The sequence below is a fragment of the Hordeum vulgare genome, chromosome 4H (assembly GCF_904849725.1).
Source record: "Hordeum vulgare subsp. vulgare chromosome 4H, MorexV3_pseudomolecules_assembly, whole genome shotgun sequence".
Lineage (NCBI taxonomy): Eukaryota > Viridiplantae > Streptophyta > Magnoliopsida > Poales > Poaceae > Hordeum > Hordeum vulgare.
Genome location: NC_058521.1, coordinates 99,874,679 through 99,897,268, shown reverse-complemented (window position 1 = coordinate 99,897,268; position 22,590 = coordinate 99,874,679). Strand labels below are relative to the sequence as shown.

The following is a 22,590-nucleotide window of genomic DNA, read 5'->3' as shown; positions in this document are numbered from 1 at the left end:
CTAGTAATGCATGTGAGAGTGTGTACCATCACATGCCCATATGTGGGGGGTGCATACTCTCTTGTTAGCATAGAGTCATTGTTGTGAGGTACTTGATGCTAGTGATATTGTGATATGGGTGTGGGTGTTGTTGATGTGCATGACACAAACATGGGGTTCAATACCCCATGTAACTTTGCCATTGTGCACATAAAACTCACCTATGTATTGACATCTTAGAAGCATACCTTATGGAGTGGCGTTTACATTTTGTTGAAAGTTTGGACCTTGATTCCATGGCATAGGAGGAGCCCAAGGGCATGTATTTTTTGTGTGTTAGTAGTAGGGGTTTGTGCTCAACACCATAGTGGTGTCAACTACCTCTTGGTGACATGTGTGAGCAAACTATGCCTAGACAAAGTGGGCATGTGGCTGGAAAATTCCAGATTTTTGAACTCTGAAAATTTCACTAAGTCTGGGATACTGGAAACATTTTCTTCCCCTGTAGATGAGGATGTGCTGGTCATTCTGTGGAGAACTGGCCTTAGTTCAGTGCTAGTATTTTGAACCTGGTATGGTTGTGAAGCTTCCTGTCAATTTTCAAGTCATTTGGAGTCCCGTAGCTTGTGTTTTGATTGCTGTCAAAAAGCTTCAGAACAGAAACAGAAACTCAGGTGCAGGAATTTTCACTAAGTCCCTGAGATCTGATGGTTTTGGGAAAGTTTGTGGCCTTGTATCTTCTAGAGTTTAATTCCTTTTTCTGTGATTCTTGCTGGGGCTTGTAGTGTTCTTGGTTGGCAACAGCCACATATATTATTTGTCACATTTGAAGACCTGTAGCTATGTTGCATGTTGCTCACAAACAGCTAAGATGCAGAAACTGGCAGATTATGTAGTTTTGCCATTTTGTTCAAAGTTTGTGCTTAATTGTTGTTGTGGTGTTCTACCTTGCTCCATTTCATTCATGTTGGGTTAATATATGTCTTGGCAACCTGGGAATACCAGATTTGTGCCAATTGTGTGTGTGGTGTTGAATCTTTCACGTAGAGCTTCATATCTTGTATCGTTGATTCCCGTTGATCCGTAGCTCCGTTTGCAATGTACTTTATATGGTTGTGCACCGTTTTTACGAGCTGCATCTGTTCATGTCATTCCCATGCATGTCCAAATAGTTAGTGCAAAGTTCTGTCCAGAAACTTGTTGTAGTTTATTTTGATTGTGCTAGTGATAGAAATAGTGATGCATGCTCAACTTTCATCTCATGCATCATGTGATTGTTGCATTTTGTGGTGCTGCTATTCATTGGTTTTATATTCTTATGTTGGGTAGCACCGGGAGCGGAGAACGAATACGTGGAGTCAGGAGAGTACGTGCAGGACGATCCAGAACCATTCCAAGCTGAGGATATCACAGGCAAGATGATATGACCTTGATTCCATCTCTAGACTTGTTATGTTAGTTTCGATTCCATGTCATATTGCTCGCTGCCTACCACTGAAATTATATTGCCTCTTCACATGCCAAGAGCCTAAACGCCGTACTCTTTCATAGCAAACTTGTATGGCTAGGTAGGCTTGCTCAGCTACTAATGTTAGCATTGTTAGTTGCAGGCGTGTTAAACTCATTGGTGACATGAGCTTGATATCATTATATTAAATTCTGTTGTTTATTTAATGCACCTATATACTTGGTAAATGATGGGAGGCCTAGCCTTTTGTCGGGTGTCTTGTTCCGTTATTGCCGCCTTAGTTACCGGTTACCGATGTTTGATTCCATAATGATCGCTCCTAACACATTCGGGGTTGTTATGGGGACCCCCTTGATAAATCGCGTAGTGTTAAGGCTTGTCCAGCAGGACCCAACTTTGGTGTTAATTTGCTAATCATTAATAATAATCTGCATAGGGAGTAGCTACCCCGAGGGTTCTTAATCAACAACCCGGGCCAGTGCTCCTCATGAGTGTTGGTCCAAACTGGTCTGCCTGCGGGGCCACCACAAGGAAACTTGAGGTTTGGTACCTGTAGCTAGTTCCATCCGGCGTGTCCTGAGACTGCGATACGCGGCTCTTATCGGGGTCGTCGACACGTCGGGAGGTCCTGCTAGCCTTGTCTTACCTTAGCGGTATATCTTGCGTATAGGAATCCCAGTGAAGCTTTGGTTTCACCCAGAGTTGAGCTTTTCCTCTAAGGAATCCGACGAGATCACGAGATTCGTGATAGAGGATGCCTTTGCGGCCTGTGTTCGTTTGTGATGGACTAGTTGGAGCACCCCTGCAGGGTTTAATCTTTCGGAAAGCCGTGCCCGCGGTTATGTGGCAACTTGGAATATTTTGTTAGCATCCGGTATTAGAGAACTTAAACATAAACTAATAAAAATGCCAACTGTGTGTGTAACCGTGACTGTCCCTTCGAAGATCTCTCTTCGATCGGGAACACGGTGGGGTTATGAATGCCGTAGGTAGGTGTTCAGGATCACTTTCTGATCAAGTATTCCCGATCGTTAGCATAGACCACCTTCACTTCTCTTTTGCGTAAGTTAGCGACTTATACAATCATAGGATGCAGCAGCCTGAAACACTTCATTCCTTCCTTACCCAAATAACGTGACTAGATTTGGCACCAAGGTCCTAGATTGCTGAGTCCCCGTGGCTGACGGATTCCTCCGAAACTCCCAGCAGGTACAATTACCCCAGAGACAGATGATCCCGACGGCACCCAGCTGGCATGGCAGTACGACGAGGAGACAGATCGCCTTTAACTATCCAGAGGACTGAGCCGTGGTCGTGATCGTGGGCCTGTAGCGGGTAGCATAGCATTTTCCTTGTTTCGTAGTCTGTACCGGAACTACCTTGTTTGTATCTGCGTTGTACTCTGTATTATTAATAAGAAGACAGTTGAATCCTAGATTGTCTACTGTAATTATTATTATGTGCTATGTTTACTTGCTTGCGAAACGCTTAGATGCGCTTCCTTCCTATTCGGGGGCCTCGACCCCCAGATCGGAAAGGACCGCATCTGGGTCGTTACAAGTTGGTAATCAGAGCCTTACGACCATAGGAGCCTTTGTGTGATCGTATTTGGCCGAGTCAAGTCTAGTAAATGTTTTGAGTCTTAGTTATATCGGAGAGTAGGTTTCATTTTTCTCCTCTTCTTTGCTCTGGTGAGGCTTCCGTCTTAGGAAATATTTAACTCTACGCCTTTTCTGGCTCAAATTTTTTTTTTAGGATCACGCGGGTATTTGCGAAATCTATATGATTTCGATGTGACGGAATCATGTCCTGGTGCCTCCTATCTGCTCTAAGTATCAGGGGAGTTGAGCTCCAGGGATTATCGCGCACATCGCCATCATTCAGATTTCTGAGTATCTAAGAACGGAGGGTGTTCGTTATTGCTTCAATACGGGTAGTGGTGAGATAACCCCGACGTCCCCAGTACTGGTGTAGATTGTTCGGGGGTACTACCACACTTTGTATCGTTGTGATCACGAGGATCTGTTGTAGACGAAGGTCCGAGATGCTGGTTGTGTGTTGAAGGATGTGATACACGTGATGGCTTAGTTTAGGAGTTGTGTGAAATACTCCTTGTATCCGGGTGCCTGATTGCATGACCAGTTATTTCGGGAATTCAGAGGTGGGATATCTGGTAGTATCTTATAGGACTATCTTCCTACAGACGCTTGATTGAGGTTTGGGAAATCTCGATCATATGTTTGTTCCGAGCAGTTCTAGCTCACACTTGTTTGATGTGGCCCTTATCGGAATTTTGTCGTCTGTTACTTTGAGAATGCACTCTTGCTAGGTTGTTCGAGTGCAAAGCTAAATTCTATTCAGATATTCTGTCTTTTGATTCAGCAATATCTTCAATTATTCTGTGGTCTAATATGTTGTCCGTCTTCAGGATGGCTCCACCAACTCGTCAGACCCCAGCACGTGAGGATATGCCGCCTCCACCTCCTCCTCCGCCACCGCCGCTGCCTCCTCCTGCAGAGGCCTGGCAAGTGATGATGGCAGCTACCAATGCAAGCACTCAGATGTTGTTGCAGTTGATCCAGGAGAGAGCCAATCATCACCAGGGCAATTTCTAGCAGGGTGGCAATCACTTCGCCAGTCTGAGTCAGTTCCTGTCAAACCAGCCTAAGACGTTCACTTCTTGCGACCAGCCGTTTGATGCGGAAGATTGGATCTGTGATATGAACAAGCATTTTGAGTGTAGCAATGTGCGTCTAGAGGATTATGTCAAGTTTGCAACATTCCAGTTGAAGGGGCAGGCTTCTATTTGGTGGCAGCAGCTTAAGGACTCCAGAGGTGGCAGGGTGATGACTTGGGACGAGTTTTGTCGTGACCTCAGGTCCCACTACATCCCTTCCAGTTTTGTTGAGGAGATGTGTGAGAAGCTCAGGCGTTTGAAGGAGGGCAGCAATTCTGTGTACAAGTACAATGTCGAGTTTCACGAGCTGGCCCGTTACGCGTTGCAGGATGTTCCGGATCAGAAGAGCAAGATATACCAGTTCAGGGGTGGCTTGAAGGAGGATTTGCAGTTAGCACTCGCTTTGCACGATCCTGAGGAGTTTGACAAATTCTATAACTTAGCTCTCAGAGCAGAGGCAGCCTTGCTCAGGGTGGAGAACTCCAAGAAACGTTTCAAAGATTCCAGCTCTTCCTCGACTTAGGTGGTTCAGAAGCAACACAGGTTTTGGGTTTCTCCTCCTCCTCCTCGGCACTCTCAGCAGCCGAAGCACTCAGGTGGACGTGGTTCTTCCCACCAACCCAACCCTGGCTTCCAGCAGAGATATCAGCATCAGAAGCAGGGGCCTCCTCAGATTCAGTTCCGGCAGCCAGCAGATGTCACTTGTCACAAATGTGGGTAGAAGGGTCACTATGCCAACAAATGCACTTCTCAGCTCCGTCTACCTCCTCCTCCTCCAGGCAAACCTCCTAGTAACGCTCTTGTGAAGTTCAACCCCAGATCAGCTCGAGTCAACATGGTGAATGCAGCTGAGGCAGAAAATTCATCGGATGTGATCATGGGTAATCTCTTAGTCAATGGTATTCCTGCTAAAGTCTTGTTTGATTCTGGTCCTTCGCATTCCTTCATGTCTTACCCCTTTGCATTTGATAATAATTTTGCGACCGAGTTCCTTCCCAAGCCATTGCAAGTTGTGTCTCCTGGTATGCGGATGAGCTCTCAGTTGTTCGTCCCACACGTTTCTGTCAAGATGGACAATTATGCTTTTCTGGCGTCTCCTATTGTCTTGGGCAAGTCCGACATTGATTTGATCCTTGGTATGGACTGGTTGGCCATGAACAAAGCATCAATTGATTGTGCAGCTAAAGAAGTGAAACTGACCCACTCTTCGGAGGATGTGATTATATTCGCGGCGCGCGATGACACAATCCGCTTGTTCTCTTTGAATGAAAAGGGTGAGATCAATCCCATTGAGCAAGTTCCAGTAGTCTGCGAATATCAAGACGTGTTTCCTGAAGAGCTGCCAGGCATGCCTCCGCACCGTGAAGTGGAGTTCGTCATTGAGCTTGAGCCAGGCACAGAGCCAGTGTGCAAACGGCCGTACAAGATGGGTCCAGAAGAGTTGAAGGAACTCAAGAAGCAACTCGATGAGCAGGAGCATTTGGGTTTGATCAGACCAAGCTCGTCTCCGTGGGGATGTGGTGTTCTGTTTGTCAAGAAGAAGGATGGAACGGAACGGTTGTGTGTCGATTACCGCCCATTGAACAAGAAGACAATCAAGAACAAATATCCACTTCCGAACATAAATGAGTTGTTCGAGCAGCTGAAAGGTGCTAAAGTATTCTCCGAACTTGATCTCAGAATGGGCTATCATCAGATTCGCATTCGCGAGGAAGACATTCCGAAGACGGCATTCGGGACCAGTTTTGGCTCGTATGAGTATACGATCATGTCTTTCGGTCTGGCTAATGCTCCTCTGACTTTTTGCCGATTGATGAACTATATTTTCTCGCCATTCAAGAATGAGTTTGTCTTGCTCTATCTCGATGACATTTTGGTCTTTTCTGAGGATGAGGAAGAACATGAGAAACATCTCAGGTTGGTGCTTGATAAACTGAGAGAATACAAGCTGTATGCCAAGTTTTCCAAGTGCGAGTTCTAGCTGAAAGAAATGGTTTATCTTGGGCATATTATCTCTGCCGAGGGCATTAAGGTTGACCCGTCCAAGGTTCAAGCCATTGTTGAATGGGAACCTCCACAGAATGTGAAGCAGCTTCGAAGCTTTCTCGGTCTTGCCGGATATTGCGGAAGATTCGTTGAGAACTTCTCCAAAATCGCCAAGCCTCTCTCTAGTCTTCTTCAGAAGGGTGTCAAGTATGTGTGGTCTCCAGAGTGTCAACTCGCTTTCGATACACTCAAAGAGAAGCTTACCTCCACTCCGCTATTGGCTCCTCCGGATGATTCCAAGCCGTACCAGGTCTTTTGTGATGCTTCTCTCTAGGGTTTCGGTGCAGTCTTGATGCAAGATAGGAAGGTGGTTGCTTATACCTCCAGGCAGCTGAAGCCTGCGGAGAAGAACTATCTTGTGCACGATCTCGAGCTAGCAGCTGTTGTGCACGCCTTGATGACTTGGAGACATCTCTTGTTGGAACGTAAGGTTGAAGTTTTCACCGATCACAAGAGCCTCAAGTATATCTTCACTCAGCCTAACTTGAATCTTCGGCAAACACGTTGGGTGGAAATGCTCCAGGGTTTTAATCCGAGTGTTGAGTACACGCCAGGCAAGGCAAATGTTGTGGCAGATGCATTGAGCAGGAAAGCATATTGCAACAGTCTGATTCTGCAACCTCTCCAGCCGGGTCTTTCTGAGTCTTTCAGGAAGCTCAATCTTCAGCTGGTTCCTCAGGGTTTTCTTGCGAACCTTCAGATCTCTCCTACCTTGGAAGATCAGGTCAGAGCAGCTCAGCTACTTGATACTATGGTGAAGAAGGTTAAGATTGGTGTGGGAAAGAGTCTTCCCAAGTATAAGTGTTTCACTGTTGATGCCAGGGACACTTTGTTTTTCGAGGACCGTCTTGTCGTCCCGAAAGGTGATCTCAGGAAGGTGATCATGGAAGAAGCTCATAATTCTTTGCTTTCTATTCATCCGGGAAGTTCCAAGATGTACCATGACTTGAAGCAGACTTTCTGGTGGACCCGTATGAAGCGTGAAAATGCACAATTCGTTAATGAGTGTGATGTATGTCGAAGGGTGAAAGCAGAACATCAAAGACCAGCGGGCCTCTTGCAGCCTTTGCCGATTCCCGAGTGGAAGTTCGATCACATTGAGATGGTCTTCGTCACAGGGTTTCCGAAGTCCAAGAAGGGCAATGACGCTATCTTCGTCGTCATCGACAAATTGAGTAAAGTGGCACATTTCCTTCCAGTCAAGGAGTCCATTTCAGCAGCTCAGCTGGCAGAGTTGTACACCTCGAGGATTGTCTCGTTGCACGGTGTACCTATGATGATCTCATCAGATCGTGGGAGTATCTTCACTTCCAAGTTCTGGGACTCTTTTCAGTCTGCTATGGGCACGAAGACCGCTTCAGCACAGCGTTCCATCCTCAGACTAGTGGTCAAGTGGAGAGGGTGAATCAAGTTCTTGAGGACATGCTGAGAGCCTGTGTTATCTCGTTTGGCATGAAGTGGGAAGATTGTCTTCCTTTCGCTGAGTTCTCGTATAACAACAGTTATCAAGCTAGTTCTGGCAAGGCTCCGTTTGAAATTCTTTATGGCAGGAAGTGCCGTACTCCGCTCAACTGGTCCCAGACAGGCGAGCGTCAGATCCTTGGCAATGATATGATAGAAGAAGCTGAGGAGATGTGTCGTATCATTCGCGACAACCTCAGAGCAGCGTAGTCCCGTCAGAAGAGCTATTATGATAGCAAGCACCGTGACATGTCGTATGAGCTTGATGATTTTGTCTATCTCAAGGTGTCGCCTATGAAGGGTATGCAGCGTTTTGGCATCAAAGGCAAGCTTGCGCCTCGTTTCGTCTGTCCGTTCAGAGTGGTTGGCAAGAGGGGCGACCTCGCGTACCAGCTCGAGCTTCCGTCATCCTTTGCAAATGTCCATGATGTGTTCCATGTTTCTCAGCTTCGGAGGTGTTTCAAGAACCCCGAGCGCACTGTGCATCTTCAGGATATCGATCTTCAGCCTGACCTTTCTTATCGCGAGCATCCAGTTGCGGTTCTCGAGGCGACTGAGCGCAAGACCCGTAACAAGTCTATCAAGTTTCTCAAAGTGCAGTGGTCACACCATTCCGATAAAGAGGCTACGTGGGAACGCGAGGATCACCTCTGTTCCGAATTTCCCGATTTCTTTCAGTCTTAGATCTCGAGGTCGAGATCTTCTTTGTAGTGTGGGAGAGTTTGTAATGCCCCAAGTGTAGGACTTTCCCTTTTTGTAACCTTCCATGTGGGACCACCTTGACTTTGTCATGAGAGTTTCTATGCATGTATGATTTCATGTGTCACCTTCTATCTTGCATTAGCATGCATGCATCCATGCCATCTCATTCCTTGCCATACCTTATGATTGCATGCCATGATCATGTTGGCATATGTTCTTACTAGGAGTTGGTATTGTGGTGTTATGATTGCATGTGATCTTGATGGGGTTATGTTGTGGTATTGCACTATCTTGTGATGCATGTGATGTTGGTGTGTGATGGGTAGGAGTGAGTGCTAAGTATGTTCAAAGCTCTTGCTATTTAAAATCCTTTTCCCTCCTATTATCTCATGTCAAAATTCCTTCTTCCCAAAAGTTATTCTAAAATGTGTGGTGGTTATAGTAAATTGTGGTTATGAGGAGGTGCAATTTTGCTGACTTGTTCTTTGATTTTTAAGGTGCAAATAAACCCAAAACAGTAAATTAATTACTGTTTTGCATTTATTTCAATTGGCTCCAAATATTGTTTTCCTATTTTATTCTAATGGGCCATAATTCCTTATGACCAGGAGGTTTTTCCTTTTGATTTTATCCGATTAGTTTATCTTGTGTAGTATTATTCCTCTGTGTGTTTTTAAACTAAATAGAAATCCCTCCCCAGCATTTCCTTTTTCCCTGGCACAACATGGGCCTCCTCCCTTCGGTGGCCCATCCTCCCCCTCCAGCGAGAGCCCACGCGGGCGAGCCCCCTCCTCCTCCTGACACCGTCACTTCTCCTCCCCCCGCTTTTCTCCTTTCCGTCAGTACGTGAGAGAGAGAGGGAGGAGTTGACGGTGCCGTGGCACAAACGTCGAGGGCCCTATATAGCTGGGCGTCCGAGCCTCCCCTCGGCTAGGGTTCCCTCCTACCGCCGCCATCTCCTTCCTCCCCCTCCATCTCTTCCTTTCTTCTCCAGGTAGACTTCCTGTAGGGTTAGCACAGAGTGCAGAGAAGAGAGAGATCGCCGGCGTCTACCCCGCGTGCTTCGTCGGGCGGCACGGCCACCATGTCCGGGAGCTTGGGGAGAGTGCCCGCGCTCCGTTCCCGCCGCTGTTGAGGTCGGGGAGAGACCACAGCAACGAGCAGGAGCTTGTCTTCGGCGCGCACCCGACGAACTGCTTCCTCTACTTCGGTCTACGGCAGAACTTCTTTGGCTCGCCTTCTTCCCTCCGGTCCGGCTTCCTCTCCGTCAGATCGGCACCCCCTCTTCTCCCCAAGGTGAGGCCGCACCTCCTCCTTCCTTCCCCTCCGTAGGTCGGCCGAACCTGGTAGCGCTAGCATCTTCTGTACGTGGCTCAGATGCAGACGTGGTGCAGCGCGTGCAGCATAGTTGTAGGTGTGCTGCGCAGGGGGAGACTCCCTCTCCCCTCGTAGTGACAGCACCGGGGCTATTCGGTCCCCTCGCCGACGTAGAGCCGAGGTAGGCCAGCTCCACCTCGTCACCATGACGTCGTGACCCTCCTTGGACCTTGCTGTTCGTAGTAGCCAGCAGCAGAGGTAGACGTGCTCATGGGTTGACGCAGTGGATGAGCCGGCTGTGCGTGTGTGTTGGGTAACGGAGGTGCCTTCCCCCTCGTGGTGCAGCGCATTAGCTGGTAGACGGCTCATTTCTTGGGCAGCAGCAGCAGCGTTCTGCTCGGAGTTTTCTCTGTCGCCGGCGAGCAGAGTAACCTCTCGGGGGAGATAGCATACCTGTTTGAGTTTCCCCCTCCTATCAGTAATCACATCGTAGCCCAGTGGTTGTTCCATGTTTGCGCCTGATGAGAGGTTGTGGGTTCGATTCCCCCCCCCCTCGGCGCTGTGTGTTTTGTCAGTTTTTCTGTTATTCGTCTGCAAGAGCAGCAGGGACATGATTCCCTGTTCTCTTCCCCCATTCTGTCGACATAGTGGTGCTGGTGCAGTGGCTAGGTGGTGCTTTGTGTACCAGGAAGTACTGGGTTCGATTCCCAGGACCCTGATGTATGTTGTTGCTATTTTTTTGCTGTCTTTAATTTGTTCTTCCTCTTCCTTGTGCTTGGGCAGCAAGAAGGCATTAAAATCCTTTTCCCTGCTAGTGTAGTTAGGAGCAGATCCCTTTGTGTGTGTGTTTTGCACACTTGCAAGATGATAGATGTTGTTTTGTTAGCCTTGTGAACCTATGAGGAGTGCATCTTGTGGTGTGAAGTTACACTTGGTAGAGGTGTGTGCATGTGATGTGTTTTCTTGTGAGTGATGTTCTTAAGGGGTGATAGAAGCACTAGCTATTCATGTTTGGTCACATCTTTTGAGCTTTAGTGGGTCTAAGTTGATCTTGTAGTTTCTTTTGCTTGCATGGATTTAGTGGGGTGTGGATGCCTCCCCCTCACCACATGGTTTTGATGTGATGAGATGCACTAGGTGGATATCTATGATAGCATGTGAAGGTGTGGATTCCTAGTTAAGCTAGGGTAGATTGTTGTGGGGGTTGCACTTTGAGGATGACATGATTACTAGGGTGATCCTATTAATGCATGTGAGAGTGTGTACCATCACATGCCCATATGTGGGGGGTGCATACTCTCTTGTTAGCATAGAGTCATTGTTGTGAGGTACTTGATGCTAGTGATATTGTGATATGGGTGTGGGTGTTGTTGATGTGCATGACACAAACATGGGGTTCAAACCCCCATGTCACTTTGCCATTGTGCACATAAAACTCACCTATGTATTGACATCTTAGAAGCATACCTTATGGAGTGGCGTTTACATTTTGTTGAAATTTGGACCTTGATTCCATGGCATAGGAGGAGCCCAAGGGCATGGATTTTTTGTGTGTTAGTAGTAGGGGTTTGTGCTCAACACCATAGTGGTGTCAACTACCTCTTGGTGACATGTGTGAGCAACCTATGCCTAGACAAAGTGGGCATGTGGCTGGAAAATTCCAGATTTTTGAACTCTGAAAATTTCACTAAGTCTGGGATACTGGAAACATTTTATTCCCCTGTAGATGAGGATGTGCTGGTCATTCTGTTGAGAACTGGCCTTAGTTCAGTGCTAGTATTTTGAACCTGGTATGGTTTTGAAGCTTCCTATCAATTTTCAAGTCATTTGGAGTCCCGTAGCTTGTGTTTTGATTGCTGTCAAAAAGCTTCAGAACAGAAACAGAAACTCAGGTGCAGGAATTTTCACTAAGTCTCTGAGATCTGATGGTTTTGGGAAAGTTTGTGGCCTTGTATCTTCTAGAGTTTAATTCCTTTTTCTGTGATTCTTGCTGGGGCTTGTAGTGTTCTTGGTTGGCAACAGCCAAATATATTATTTGTCACATTTGAAGACCTGTAGCTATGTTGCATGTTGCTCACAAACAGCTAAGATGCAGAAACTGGCAGATTATGTAGTTTTGCCATTTTGTTCAAAGTTTGTGCTTAATTGTTGTTGTGGTGTTCTACCTTGCTCCATTTCATTCATGTTGGGTTAATATATGTCTTGGCAACCTGGGAATACCAGATTTGTGCCAATTGTGTGTGTGGTGTTGAATCTTTCACGTAGAGCTTCATATCTTGTATCGTTGATTCCCGTTGATCCGTAGCTCCGTTTGCAATGTACTTTATATGGTTGTGCACCGTTTTTACGAGCTGCATCTGTTCATGTCATTCCCATGCATTTCCAAATATTTTGTGCAAAGTTCTGTCCAGAAACTTGTTGTAGTTTATTTTGATTGTGCTAGTGATAGAAATAGTGATGCATGCTCAACTTTCATCTCATGCATCATGTGATTGTTGCATTTTGTGGTGCTGCTGTTCATTGGCTGTTATTCTTATGTTGGGTAGCACCGGGAGCGGAGAACGAATACGTGGAGTCAGGAGAGTACGTGCAGGACGATCCAGAACCATTCCAAGCTGAGGATATCACAGGCAAGATGATATGACCTTGATTCCATCTCTAGACTTGTTATGTTAGTTTCGATTCCATGTCATATTGCTCGCTGCCTACCACTGAAATTATATTGCCTCCTCACGTGCCAAGGGCCTAAACACCGTACTCTTTCCTAGCAAACTTGTATGGCTAGGTAGGCTTGCTCAGCTACTAATGTTAGCATTGTTAGTTGCAGGCGTGTTAAACTCATTGGTGACATGAGCTTGATATCATTATCTTAAATTCTGTTGTTTATTTAATGCACCTATATACTTGGTAAATGACGGGAGGCCTAGCCTTTTGCCGGGTGTCTTGTTCCGTTATTGCCGCCTTAGTTACCGGTTACCGGTGTTTGATTCCATAATGATCGCTCCTAACACGTTCGGGGTTGTTATGGGGACCCCCTTGATAAATCGCGTAGTGTTAAGGCTTGTCTGGCAGGACCCAACTTTGGTGTTAATTTGCTAATCACTTAATAATAATTTGCATAGGGAGTAGCTACCCCGAGGGTTCTTAATCAACAACCCGGGCCAATGCTCCTCATGAGTGTTGGTCCAAACTGGTCTGCCTGCGGGGCCACCACAAGGAAACTTGAGGTTTGGTACCTGTAGCTAGTTCCATCCGGCGTGTCCTGAGACTGAGATACGCGGCTCTTATCGGGGTCGTCGACACGTCGGGAGGTCCTGCTAGCCTTGTCTTACCTTAGCGGTATATCTTGCGTATAGGAATCCCAGTGAAGCTTTGGTTTCACTCAGAGTTGAGGTTTTCCTCTAAGGAATCCGACGAGATCACGAGATTCGTGATAGAGGATGCCTTTGCGGCCTGTGTTCGTTTGTGATGGACTAGTTGGAGCACCCCTGCAGGGTTTAATCTTTCGGAAAGCCGTGCCCGCGGTTATGTGGCAACTTGGAATATTTTGTTAACATCCGGTATTAGAGAACTTAAACATAATCTAATAAAAATGCCAACTGTGTGTGTAACCGTGACTGTCCCTTCGAAGATCTCTCTTCGATCGGGAACACGGTGGGGTTATGAGTGCCGTAGGTAGGTGTTCAGGATCACTTTCTGATCAAGTATTCCCGATCGTTAGCGTAGACCACCTTCACTTCTCTTTTGCGTAAGTTAGCCACTTATCAATCATAGGATGCAGCAGCCTAAAACACTTCATTCTTTCCTTACCCAAATAACGTGACTAGATTTGGCACCAAGGTCCTAGATTGCTGAGTCCCCGTGGCTCACGGATTCCTCCGAAACTCCCAGCAGATACAGGTACCCAGAGAAAGATGATCCCGACGGCACCCAGCTGGCGTGGCAGTACGACGAGGAGACAGATCGCCTTTACGTGAACTATCCAGAGGACTGAGCCGTGGTCATCATCGTGGGCCTGCAGCGGGTAGCATAGCATTTTCCTTGTTTCGTAGTCCGTACCGGAACTACCTTGTTTGTATCTGCGTTGTACTCTGTATTATTAATAAGAAGACAGTTGAATCCCAGATTGTCTACTGTAATTATTATTATGTGCTATGTTTACTTGCTTGTGAAACGCTTAGATGCGCTTCCTTCCTATTCGGGGGCCTCGACCCCCAGATCGGAAAGGACCGCATCTGGGTCGTTACAGCAACTCCTGGCGCTGACGCGGCCAGCAGATTCTCCCACGGTCGGGGGACTCCACACGAGGCAGGGCCAGGCGGGCCCCCTCCCGGTCGGCGGAACGTGGCGCCTGGTTCGGCGGTTCCCGCGTCGGTTTCCGTGTCGCCCCCGCCCCCGCGTGGCTCGGGCGCTCCAGCACCGGTTTCCACGTCGGCTACGCCCCCACGTGGCTCGGCCGCTCCCGCGTCACCAGCCGTCTCTGCATGTGCGCCTCGGGATCGCCTCCTGTCTGCTGCACCCCTGGCCACGCCTGTCGGGTCGTCTGATACGCATGGAGCCGACGATCCCGCCGGCTGGGATGCGTCACGCTCGCTCCAGGACTCCCTCGACGAATCCCCTGTCTCGACTACAGTACCGCGTCTTCCGCTACAGCTTGCTCGTCCTACACCTCCTCCACCTGCTCGAGCGCACACACGTGCCCAGGGAGGTATTCTCAAACCTAAGGTATATACTGATGGTTGTGTACGTTGGGGCTCGTTCTGTTCCACAGGTGAACCATAAAGCCTTGCTGAAGCTCTTGGTGACACCCGATGGAAAGCTGCTATGGATGAGGAATTTGCTGCTCTCATCAAAAACCAGACATGGCGTCTTGTTCCTCCTGCCGCAGGCCGGAATATCATTGACTGTAAGTGGGTCTATAAAGTTAAACGCAAATCTGATGGCACCATAGACAGGTATAAGGCACGTCTTGTTGCTAAGGGTTTTAAGCAACGCTATGGCTTGGATTACGAGGATACATTTAGCCCTGTTGTCAAGGCTGCCACTATCAGGTTAATTCTGTCAATAGCTGTATCTTGTAATTGGTGCATGCGACAGCTAGATGTGAAGAATGCGTTCTTGCATGGCGTTCTGGAAGAGGAAGTATTTATGCGGCAACCTCCTGGGTATGAGCATCCTCACTCACCTCGCTATGTTTGCAAACTTGATAAAGCATTGTATGGTCTGAAACAAGCACCTAGAGCCTGGTATTCTCGTTTGTCCTTCAAATTGCAATCTCTAGGGTTTGTTCCATCCAAGGGGGATACATCACTCTTCTTTTATCATAAGCATGGAGTAACTATTTTTATGCTGATCTATGTTGACGATATAGTTGTAAATAGCTCATCAAGTCAAGCAGTTGAAGCTCTTCTTAAGGACTTGAGAAAATATTTTGCTCTCAAAGACCTAGGTGATCTACACTTCTTCCTTGGCATTGAGGTTAAAAAGGTACCCAGTGGGAACATGCTATCACAAGGAAAGTATGTGCAGGAAATACTCCAGAGAATAGGTATGAAAGGGTGCAAACCTTCTTCTACACCTTTATCCACATCTGAAAAATTGTCTGTCCATGATGGGGAAGTACTTAGGGCAGAAGACTCCACCAAATATAGAAGTATTGTAGGAGCATTGCAGTATTTGACGTTAACTAGACCAGATATCTCTTACTCAGTAAATAAGGTGTGTCAGTTCTTGCATGCTCCTAGTACTACACACTGGACATCAGTAAAGAGGATACTGAGGTATTTGCAAGGGATAAGGAGTCATGGACTCAAGATCAGTAGGTTAGATTCAATGCTTGTAAGTGCTTTTTCTGATGCAGATTGGGCAGGATGCCCAGATGATAGAAGGTCTACAGGAGGCTTTGCCGTATTTCTTGGAGGAAATCTAGTATCATAGAGTGCTCGTAAACAACCCACGATCTCTAGATCGAGCACCGAAGCAGAATATAAAGCTCTAGCCAATGCCACTGCTGAAGTTCTTTGGGTCCAGAACATGTTGAATGAACTTGGGATACATCACCCAAAGGCAGCCTCCCTTTGGTGTGATAATCTTGGTGCTACATACTTAGCTGCTAATCCAGTTTTTCATGCCAGGACTAAGTATATTGAGATTGACAATCACTTTGTTCGAGAACGTGTTGCTGATAAGCTGCTGAATATTAGGTTTGTACCTACAGGTGATCAAGTTGTTGATGGCTTTACTAAACCGCTTACTCTTAGGCAGCTAGAAGCATTTCGACACAATCTCAACCTAGATAGTTGTGATTGAGGGGGAGTGTTAAACATTGTATAGTTAGGATACGGTGATGTATAAACCGTGTCCAGCCCTTTGTAAACCGGTAGGTCTAGAGATAATATCCCATGGTTGTTAGATTACTTGGAGATCAATCCTAGACCTAACCAACTTGTATAATCTCGACATTGTGCCTTTATATAACACGAACGCGTCCCTGCAGCTAAGGCATACGCTTAACCTATCGGTTTTCACAAGCTTGTCCGCGACGCCGAATGCGCGGAGCGCGAACCAGCCGTTGGGGAAGACGGTCATGGCCGTTCCCGTGGCACGCAGTTCGGGGTGCCGCTCCAGCACCACGATGCCGCTGCCCCCGGGCGCCACGCCAGCCCGCTGGAGCGCCACGGCCGTTGCAAGCCCCGCGATGCCACCACCCACGATCACCACCTCCGCGTCCAGGCTGCCATCGGCCATCGCTCTTTGCCTCTTGGAGGAGGCAGGCCAGGCCAGTTATGCAGTTATGCTCCTATTGGTAGGTAGGTAGGCAGGCACACTAGGTAGTGTGCATACTGATACTGATGATCTTGGCGCACCGCAGCAAGTATACTAATAATGGGAGGAAAACAGAATATTAATGATGAGAGTTTTTTAAGGTGGGTCGGCGATCAGATAGCATAAACAAAAGACGAATGGCCTTTAGTTTTTGGAGGGTATCGTACCATGCATCAACCAGACTGTGACCCTGTCGCTTCACCGTTTTGGAGCGGCAGTGGCCACGAGTGATTTTATCGTACCATCAACCATTCGGGCACCTGGCATGGCCCTGAAAAGCAGCACCAACGACTTCAGGCACATGCAAGTTGCTTGCCAGCATGCCTATTAGATGGCAATAGACGCACAAGGTGTGAGAGGGTGCTTTGATACGTTTTAGTTTCATGACTAAAAATAATAAAACTAAAATTTGGTAGCCTCATCCATGCTTGGATCCAAATACTAAAAAGACTAAAATTAAGTTAATGAGCATTTATTATCCTTCAAACCCTTCAATCTAGAACTTGTCTGAAGAGTTAAATGAGAAGAGAGAGGACTAATGCACATTTTAGTAGAGGTACCCCTGACTAAAAGATTTTAGCCTCAAGACTAGTTTTAGCCTCTCTTTAGTCAGAGGTGCTTGGAACTTTAGCCTCTTAAAAAGACTAGTTTTAATCAGACTAGTTTTAGTTCCTTGGATCCAAGCACCCTCTCAAAGCTAGCGTATATACTGGTTCGACATTTATTAATACCGCAGTAGGTAAAGAGCTAGCGTATATACTGGTTCGACATTTATTAATACCGCAGTAGGTTTACCTTCAGAAGCAAAGGGGTGCGTGAGACATTTCTTCTTACTCCACATACAAGCTTTGTTTTAAGCCAAATTTTATAGAGTTTGATCAAGATTATAAGAATACTCCCTCCATTCTTAAATATAAGTCTTTTAAGATATTTCACTAAAGGTCTATATACAAAGTAAAATGAACGAATATATACTCTAAAGTATGTCTATATACATCCGTATATAGTTTACTAGTGAAACCTCTAGAAAGACTTGTATTTAGGAACGGAGGGAGTATATATCAACATTCACAATATTAAATCATTATCACTAAATGCATCATGAAATCATTTTTTATATTGTACTCCTGGTAACTACAATATTAATTTTTTAATGTATAAATTTGGTCAAACTTTAATATTAATTTTCACTTTTGAGCCCCTCAGACACGCGGCGTCCTGTTCTAGGTAACCGCGGCGAAGGCTCAGTGCCTCCGAGAGCAGCCCGAGCAGCGTGCGGCCCAGCCTTGGCACGAGCCCCGCGTACTCCGGCGTGATGCGTCTGCACTCCGGCGGGATCTCCTCAGCCACTGGCGGCTCCGATGCAATTTCCAGGAGCAGGGTGTCACGCCAGTTGGCCGCCGGCGACTGGAACAGGTCGAAGTTGCACTTGTACCTCACAGGCCGGCCGAGGTCCCGGCTGTAGTAGTAGTACGTGGCCCTGGCCTCCGCCGGTTCTTCGTTGAAGCGCCGCACCGCCGCGAGCATCTTGGGCATGGCCTCCTCTGGCACGGCGTGGTTCACCACCTGGAAGAAGCCCACCGTCTCCGCGGCCACCCTAACCGCACCGACCACCGAGGCCCGCCCGGATGATGTCGTGAGGCCGGTGAGGTCGATAACCGGGATGGTGACGAAGGAGGAGGAAGAAGTGGAGTGGAAGATGACAGGGACAATGGTGATGCCGGCGTCGCCGAGGCCCTTGACGCCGGCCTTGGTGTCGTCAAACGCCTGATGCTCTCACCGGCGGCCGTAGCCGTCCGTGCCTGCAGTGGTCCTGGACATGGCGCTGACCGGACTCTGTGATGGGATTGTGATGGGATTGTCTCGAATGATTTGAGATTTTTGGTGTTAGGATTTGGGAAAATTCTGTCCATCGCTTTCTCTCCGTTGCTTTTCTTATCTTTGCTACATTTTACATGTTGTACCTATGGATATTATATTTACATATCACTACACACTAAGAGCATATCCAACAGCCGCGCTTCACCCGCCGTCCAAAAATCTGATTCATAGCGCGTCCATCGTCAGGTTTGACGCGGCGCGCGGCGCTGGCTCTAGCAGCCCCGTTAAAATGCAGCTCGCCCCGCAGAAATGCAGCGCGAGCGCGCAGCTCCAGCAGCGCGCGCGAGCAGCTGACGCCTCACATTTTTGACAATTTGGACACAAAATAAATTTCACACATTCTCGCAAAACAAAGACATGGCATATAACAAATAATTCAACAATACAACAATACAACAAATAGTACAACAATACAATAAATAGTTCAACAATACAACAAATAGTTTGACAATACAACAATACAACAAATAGTTTGACAAATAGTACAACGCACAAATCATGATGCTCTTTGACTGCCATTCCAAACCCACCACTCCTCAATGAGATCATTCGTGAGTTCATTGTGCGTTGCTGGACGTCGAATGGCATGATAGGAGTCAACAAAATGTGTCACCCTTTCAGCCCTCCGCCGCACTCGCACGGGATGTACCAAGAGCTTATAGTTATAGTAGTCTACATCTTAGCCACGCTCATTCTCGATGATCATGTTGTGCATGATACACAAGCGTGCATAATGTACCAAAGCATTTTTTGATCCCAAAATCTAGCCGGTCCTCTCACAATAGCAAAATGGGCTTGCAAAATCCCAAAAGCTCTTTGCACATCTTTTCTAGCCGCCGCCTGAGCATTGTGGAAATCAAGATTTTTCTTACCTTCCGGTTTTTTCAACGGGTTCACAAATGTTTGCCACTTTGGGTAGATTTCATCTGCAAGATAGTAGTCATAATTGTATGTACAGCCATTAGCTACAAACTGCACCGGTGGCAGTTCATCATTTGCAATCTTATTCATCAGTGGTGACCGGTTGACAATGTTGATGTCATTCAAAGATTCAGGCATTCCAGAAAAAGCATTCCAAATCCAAGTCTCTTGATCGGTCACCGCTTCAAGGATTATAGTGCAACCCTTTTTTTGTCCGTGGAATTGGCCATGCCATGCCTTTGGGCAATTCTTCCAACTCCAATGAATGCAATCTATTGAGCCAAGCATACCTGGGACGGCACGAGCTTTGTTCATCGTCAATAGCCTTGCGACGTCTTCAACATTGGGAGATCTCACGTACTCCGGGCCAAACACTTGCACAATTCCGACTTTGAAGCGCTTGACACACATGATGGCTTGGCTCTCACCCATGGCCATGTGATCATCAACTAGATCAGCGGGAATACCGTATGCTAACATACGCAAAGCGGCTGTAACCTTCCGAAAGGTGCTATGTATGACATCCTCGACTTTTGCTATAGGAAATATTGTAATTAAACTACAATGATCACCCGCAAATGATGCCACATCATCGAGAATTACCGTCGTTGACCCGCATTGAATTTCTAACTGGACTCAGAAATTGAAAACAAAAGATAATTACATTTATAAATTCATATTAACTATTAAAGAAAGAAAGTATTAAAAATAATAATGACAAAAGAAAGAAAAGAAATTAAAAAAAAGAAATTAGAAAGAAGAAATAATAGAAAAGGGAAAACAAAGCAAAACAAAACAAAACAAAACAAAGCAAAAAAAAACAACCCCCCCACCCCTGGCCGAGCTGGGCCAAGAGGCCCAACTGGCCAGCCCACCCCGCACCCCCCTCAAACCCTAGGGCGAGGCAACCCTCCCCTGCCTCGCTCCCTCCCCCCCTTGCGCCGCCGCCAGGGGCTCCTTCCCCTCGTGGGGGGCCCCACCCCCACCCACAGCCCCCCATCTCTCGTACCCCCTCCCCACGAGAGACTCCTCTCTCTCTCGGTTCCCTCCCGCACGACCCCATCTAGCCCCCACGACAGAGCCCCCTCCCCCACAACTCTCCCTCCCCTGCCCGATCCACCTCCTCCCCACCGGCCCTCCTCTCCACCTCCTCCCCTCCCGCCGGCGGCCCCCCCTGCCCCTCCTCCACTCGGCTCCTCTCACCTCGAGCCGAGAGGAACCCCCCGTCGGCCGGACCTCCAGCACCCTCCGGCGGCCGAAGCCCTCCCGGTTCCTCCCTGGTCGACCGACCCAGGCCAGGGGCCTTTCCCCCCGTCGCGCCGCCCCTTCCTCCCGCTCGGTCCAGGAGGGACCGGGCAGGGAGACAGGCCCCCTCGGCCCCTCCACCCCGCCAGCGAGCCCCTCCCCCACCGGGTCTCCCCTACACCTCTTCCTCGCCGGAACGACCGTCACCGTCCTCACCGGAACCGCGCCGTCACCGTCACCGCCTCGTCACCGTCCTCACCGGAACCGCGCCGTCACCGTCACTGCCTCGTCCTCCTCCTCGCCGTCACCTCCGCTTCCCGCGAACTCCGGCTTCATCGGGCCGTCTCATCAACGTTGGTGAGCCCCTCCTCGGGCTCCTCCCACCGTCGCGTTCCCCTCACTGTCCCGGTTCCGTTCCGGCAAACGGGACCCCGATCCGTCGACAGTAGTGACCGGTAGGAGGATTTGAAGAAGGTGTTCTCCTATGTTGAGTTAGCACAGAGTTCTATGTCTCTGTGTTAACACAGAGAGAGATGGGAGTGTTAAGAGTTAGAAAAAAATGATATATGTACAAAGCATGTACGTATGTATGTATTAATATGTATGAATGCATGTACGTAAGAAAATACATTATGTATGATTCGGTGTATGTGTGTTTAGTATGTATGTGGCCTATGTCACTTACCGGTGGGGCCATACCTCCACACCCACTTACAGGGAGGCCCCACACCCGCTTTGAAGAAAATGGAAATTAAAATATAAATAATAAAAATATATGTTTTTATTAAGTAAATAAATAAATAGATATAATAATTAATTAATGAGTTAATGAATTAGTTAAATAGATATATAAGTTAATTTGTTAATTAGAATAATTAAGTAACCTAATGAGAGAATGACACGTGGGTCCCCCACTAAATTAATCTGATTAATTAATATTTAATCTTAATTAAAACTTGTGCCTATGACGTTCGGGACCCGCTGGTTAGTTGACCAGTCAAATGTTGATGTCAGCATGACATCATGCTGATGTCATAATAGATTTTTATTAAATTATTCAAATCTGTTTTTAATTCCTAATTATTGAATAAAACTTTAAAAATTATTATTAAATAATCCGTAAGTCAGATCAAAATATTTTCAACATGAAAGTTGATCAGGAGAACGAGACGAACCCGGATACACGGTCCATTCGTCTGTCACGCGTCCCTAGCATAGCAAACTTGGAACATTTCCATCATTTCCAGTATAACCGGTAGTAGCCCGAGACCCGGAAAATATCGTCAGATATTCTTCCGACCCGTCTATGACGGATGTTGTTGCGTTAGCTCATGTCTAGCCTGCATCTTGCCATGTCATGCTTTGTGTTGCACCGTTGCTATTATTTATTGTTTCTTCCCCCTCTTCTTACCGGTAGACCTCGAGACTGACGCTGCTGCCGGGTACATCTACGACCCTGCCGATCAGTCCTTTGCCGCAAAGCAGCAAGGCAAGCAAACCCCCCCTTGATCATCCCTATATCGCCTATGTCTTTCTTCCTACTGCTTGCATTATTATTTTGCTACTGTTGTAGTTAGCTCCTATATCTGATGCATAGCCTATTTTTGATGAACTGCTACTTTCAGTCCTATACCTTTAATATGCCTAGTATAGGTGGAGCAGTCATCCCCTCTCACCCCGTAGTCCAGTTGCCCCGCTTGTTTTCAATCTCGATCTCTGATCGACGAGCCAGACCCGACACAGCACATACACCCCCCTTCGTTGTACGACACTATAGGGATACTATCGGGTACCGAGGGTGACACCTCGCTAAGTACTCCTGATGATATCTCTGTAGTATAGCTAGTCGGTATTGGTTATCGAGGGTGATTCCTCTTTCACCATTCCCGATGACGCCTCTGTCGTGCAACCCCGCAAGTGTGGGACCCCCGAGGGTGATTCCTCTAAGCCCACCTTGACGGGTACATCGTTCGGAATCCAACGAGGGTGATACCTCGGATCCCCCCCCCCCCCCGATGTTACAACCACACAGTTACTCGACCATGTTACTGGGATCTTTGGTGATTAG

The 22,590-nt window shown here is 47.4% G+C and overlaps 1 protein-coding gene and 1 pseudogene across 1 annotated transcript; both read right to left on the bottom strand.

The window, feature by feature from the left end:
• LOC123450323 overlaps window positions 1-16,479 on the bottom strand; it is a 44,181-nt pseudogene extending 27,702 nt beyond the window's left edge.
• Window positions 16,480-17,642: 1,163 nt separating this feature from the next.
• LOC123450322 (DIBOA-glucoside dioxygenase BX6-like) lies at window positions 17,643-19,367 on the bottom strand. The gene is made up of 3 exons (XM_045127638.1): window positions 19,229-19,367; window positions 18,502-18,653; window positions 17,643-18,242 (listed from the first exon to the last, which is right to left on the bottom strand). Exons 1-3 carry the CDS (start codon window positions 19,365-19,367, stop codon window positions 17,643-17,645), a joined length of 891 nt encoding a protein of 296 aa, XP_044983573.1.
• Between the last annotated feature and the right edge of the window lie 3,223 nt (window positions 19,368-22,590).

Excerpts from the sequence above, each read along its gene's own strand:
- LOC123450322 (XM_045127638.1), bottom strand. The coding sequence starts at position 19,367 with ATGAATAAGATTGCAAATGATGAACTGCCACCGGTGCAGTTTGTAGCT. Across the intron at positions 18,654-19,228 it reads CCCGTTGAAAAAACCGGAAG|GCGTCAGCTGCTCGCGCGCG; the intron begins GTAAGAAAAATC and ends CAAAAATGTGAG. Across the intron at positions 18,243-18,501 it reads ATCAGATTTTTGGACGGCGG|GCGTTTGACGACACCAAGGC; the intron begins GTGAAGCGCGGC and ends TGAGAGCATCAG.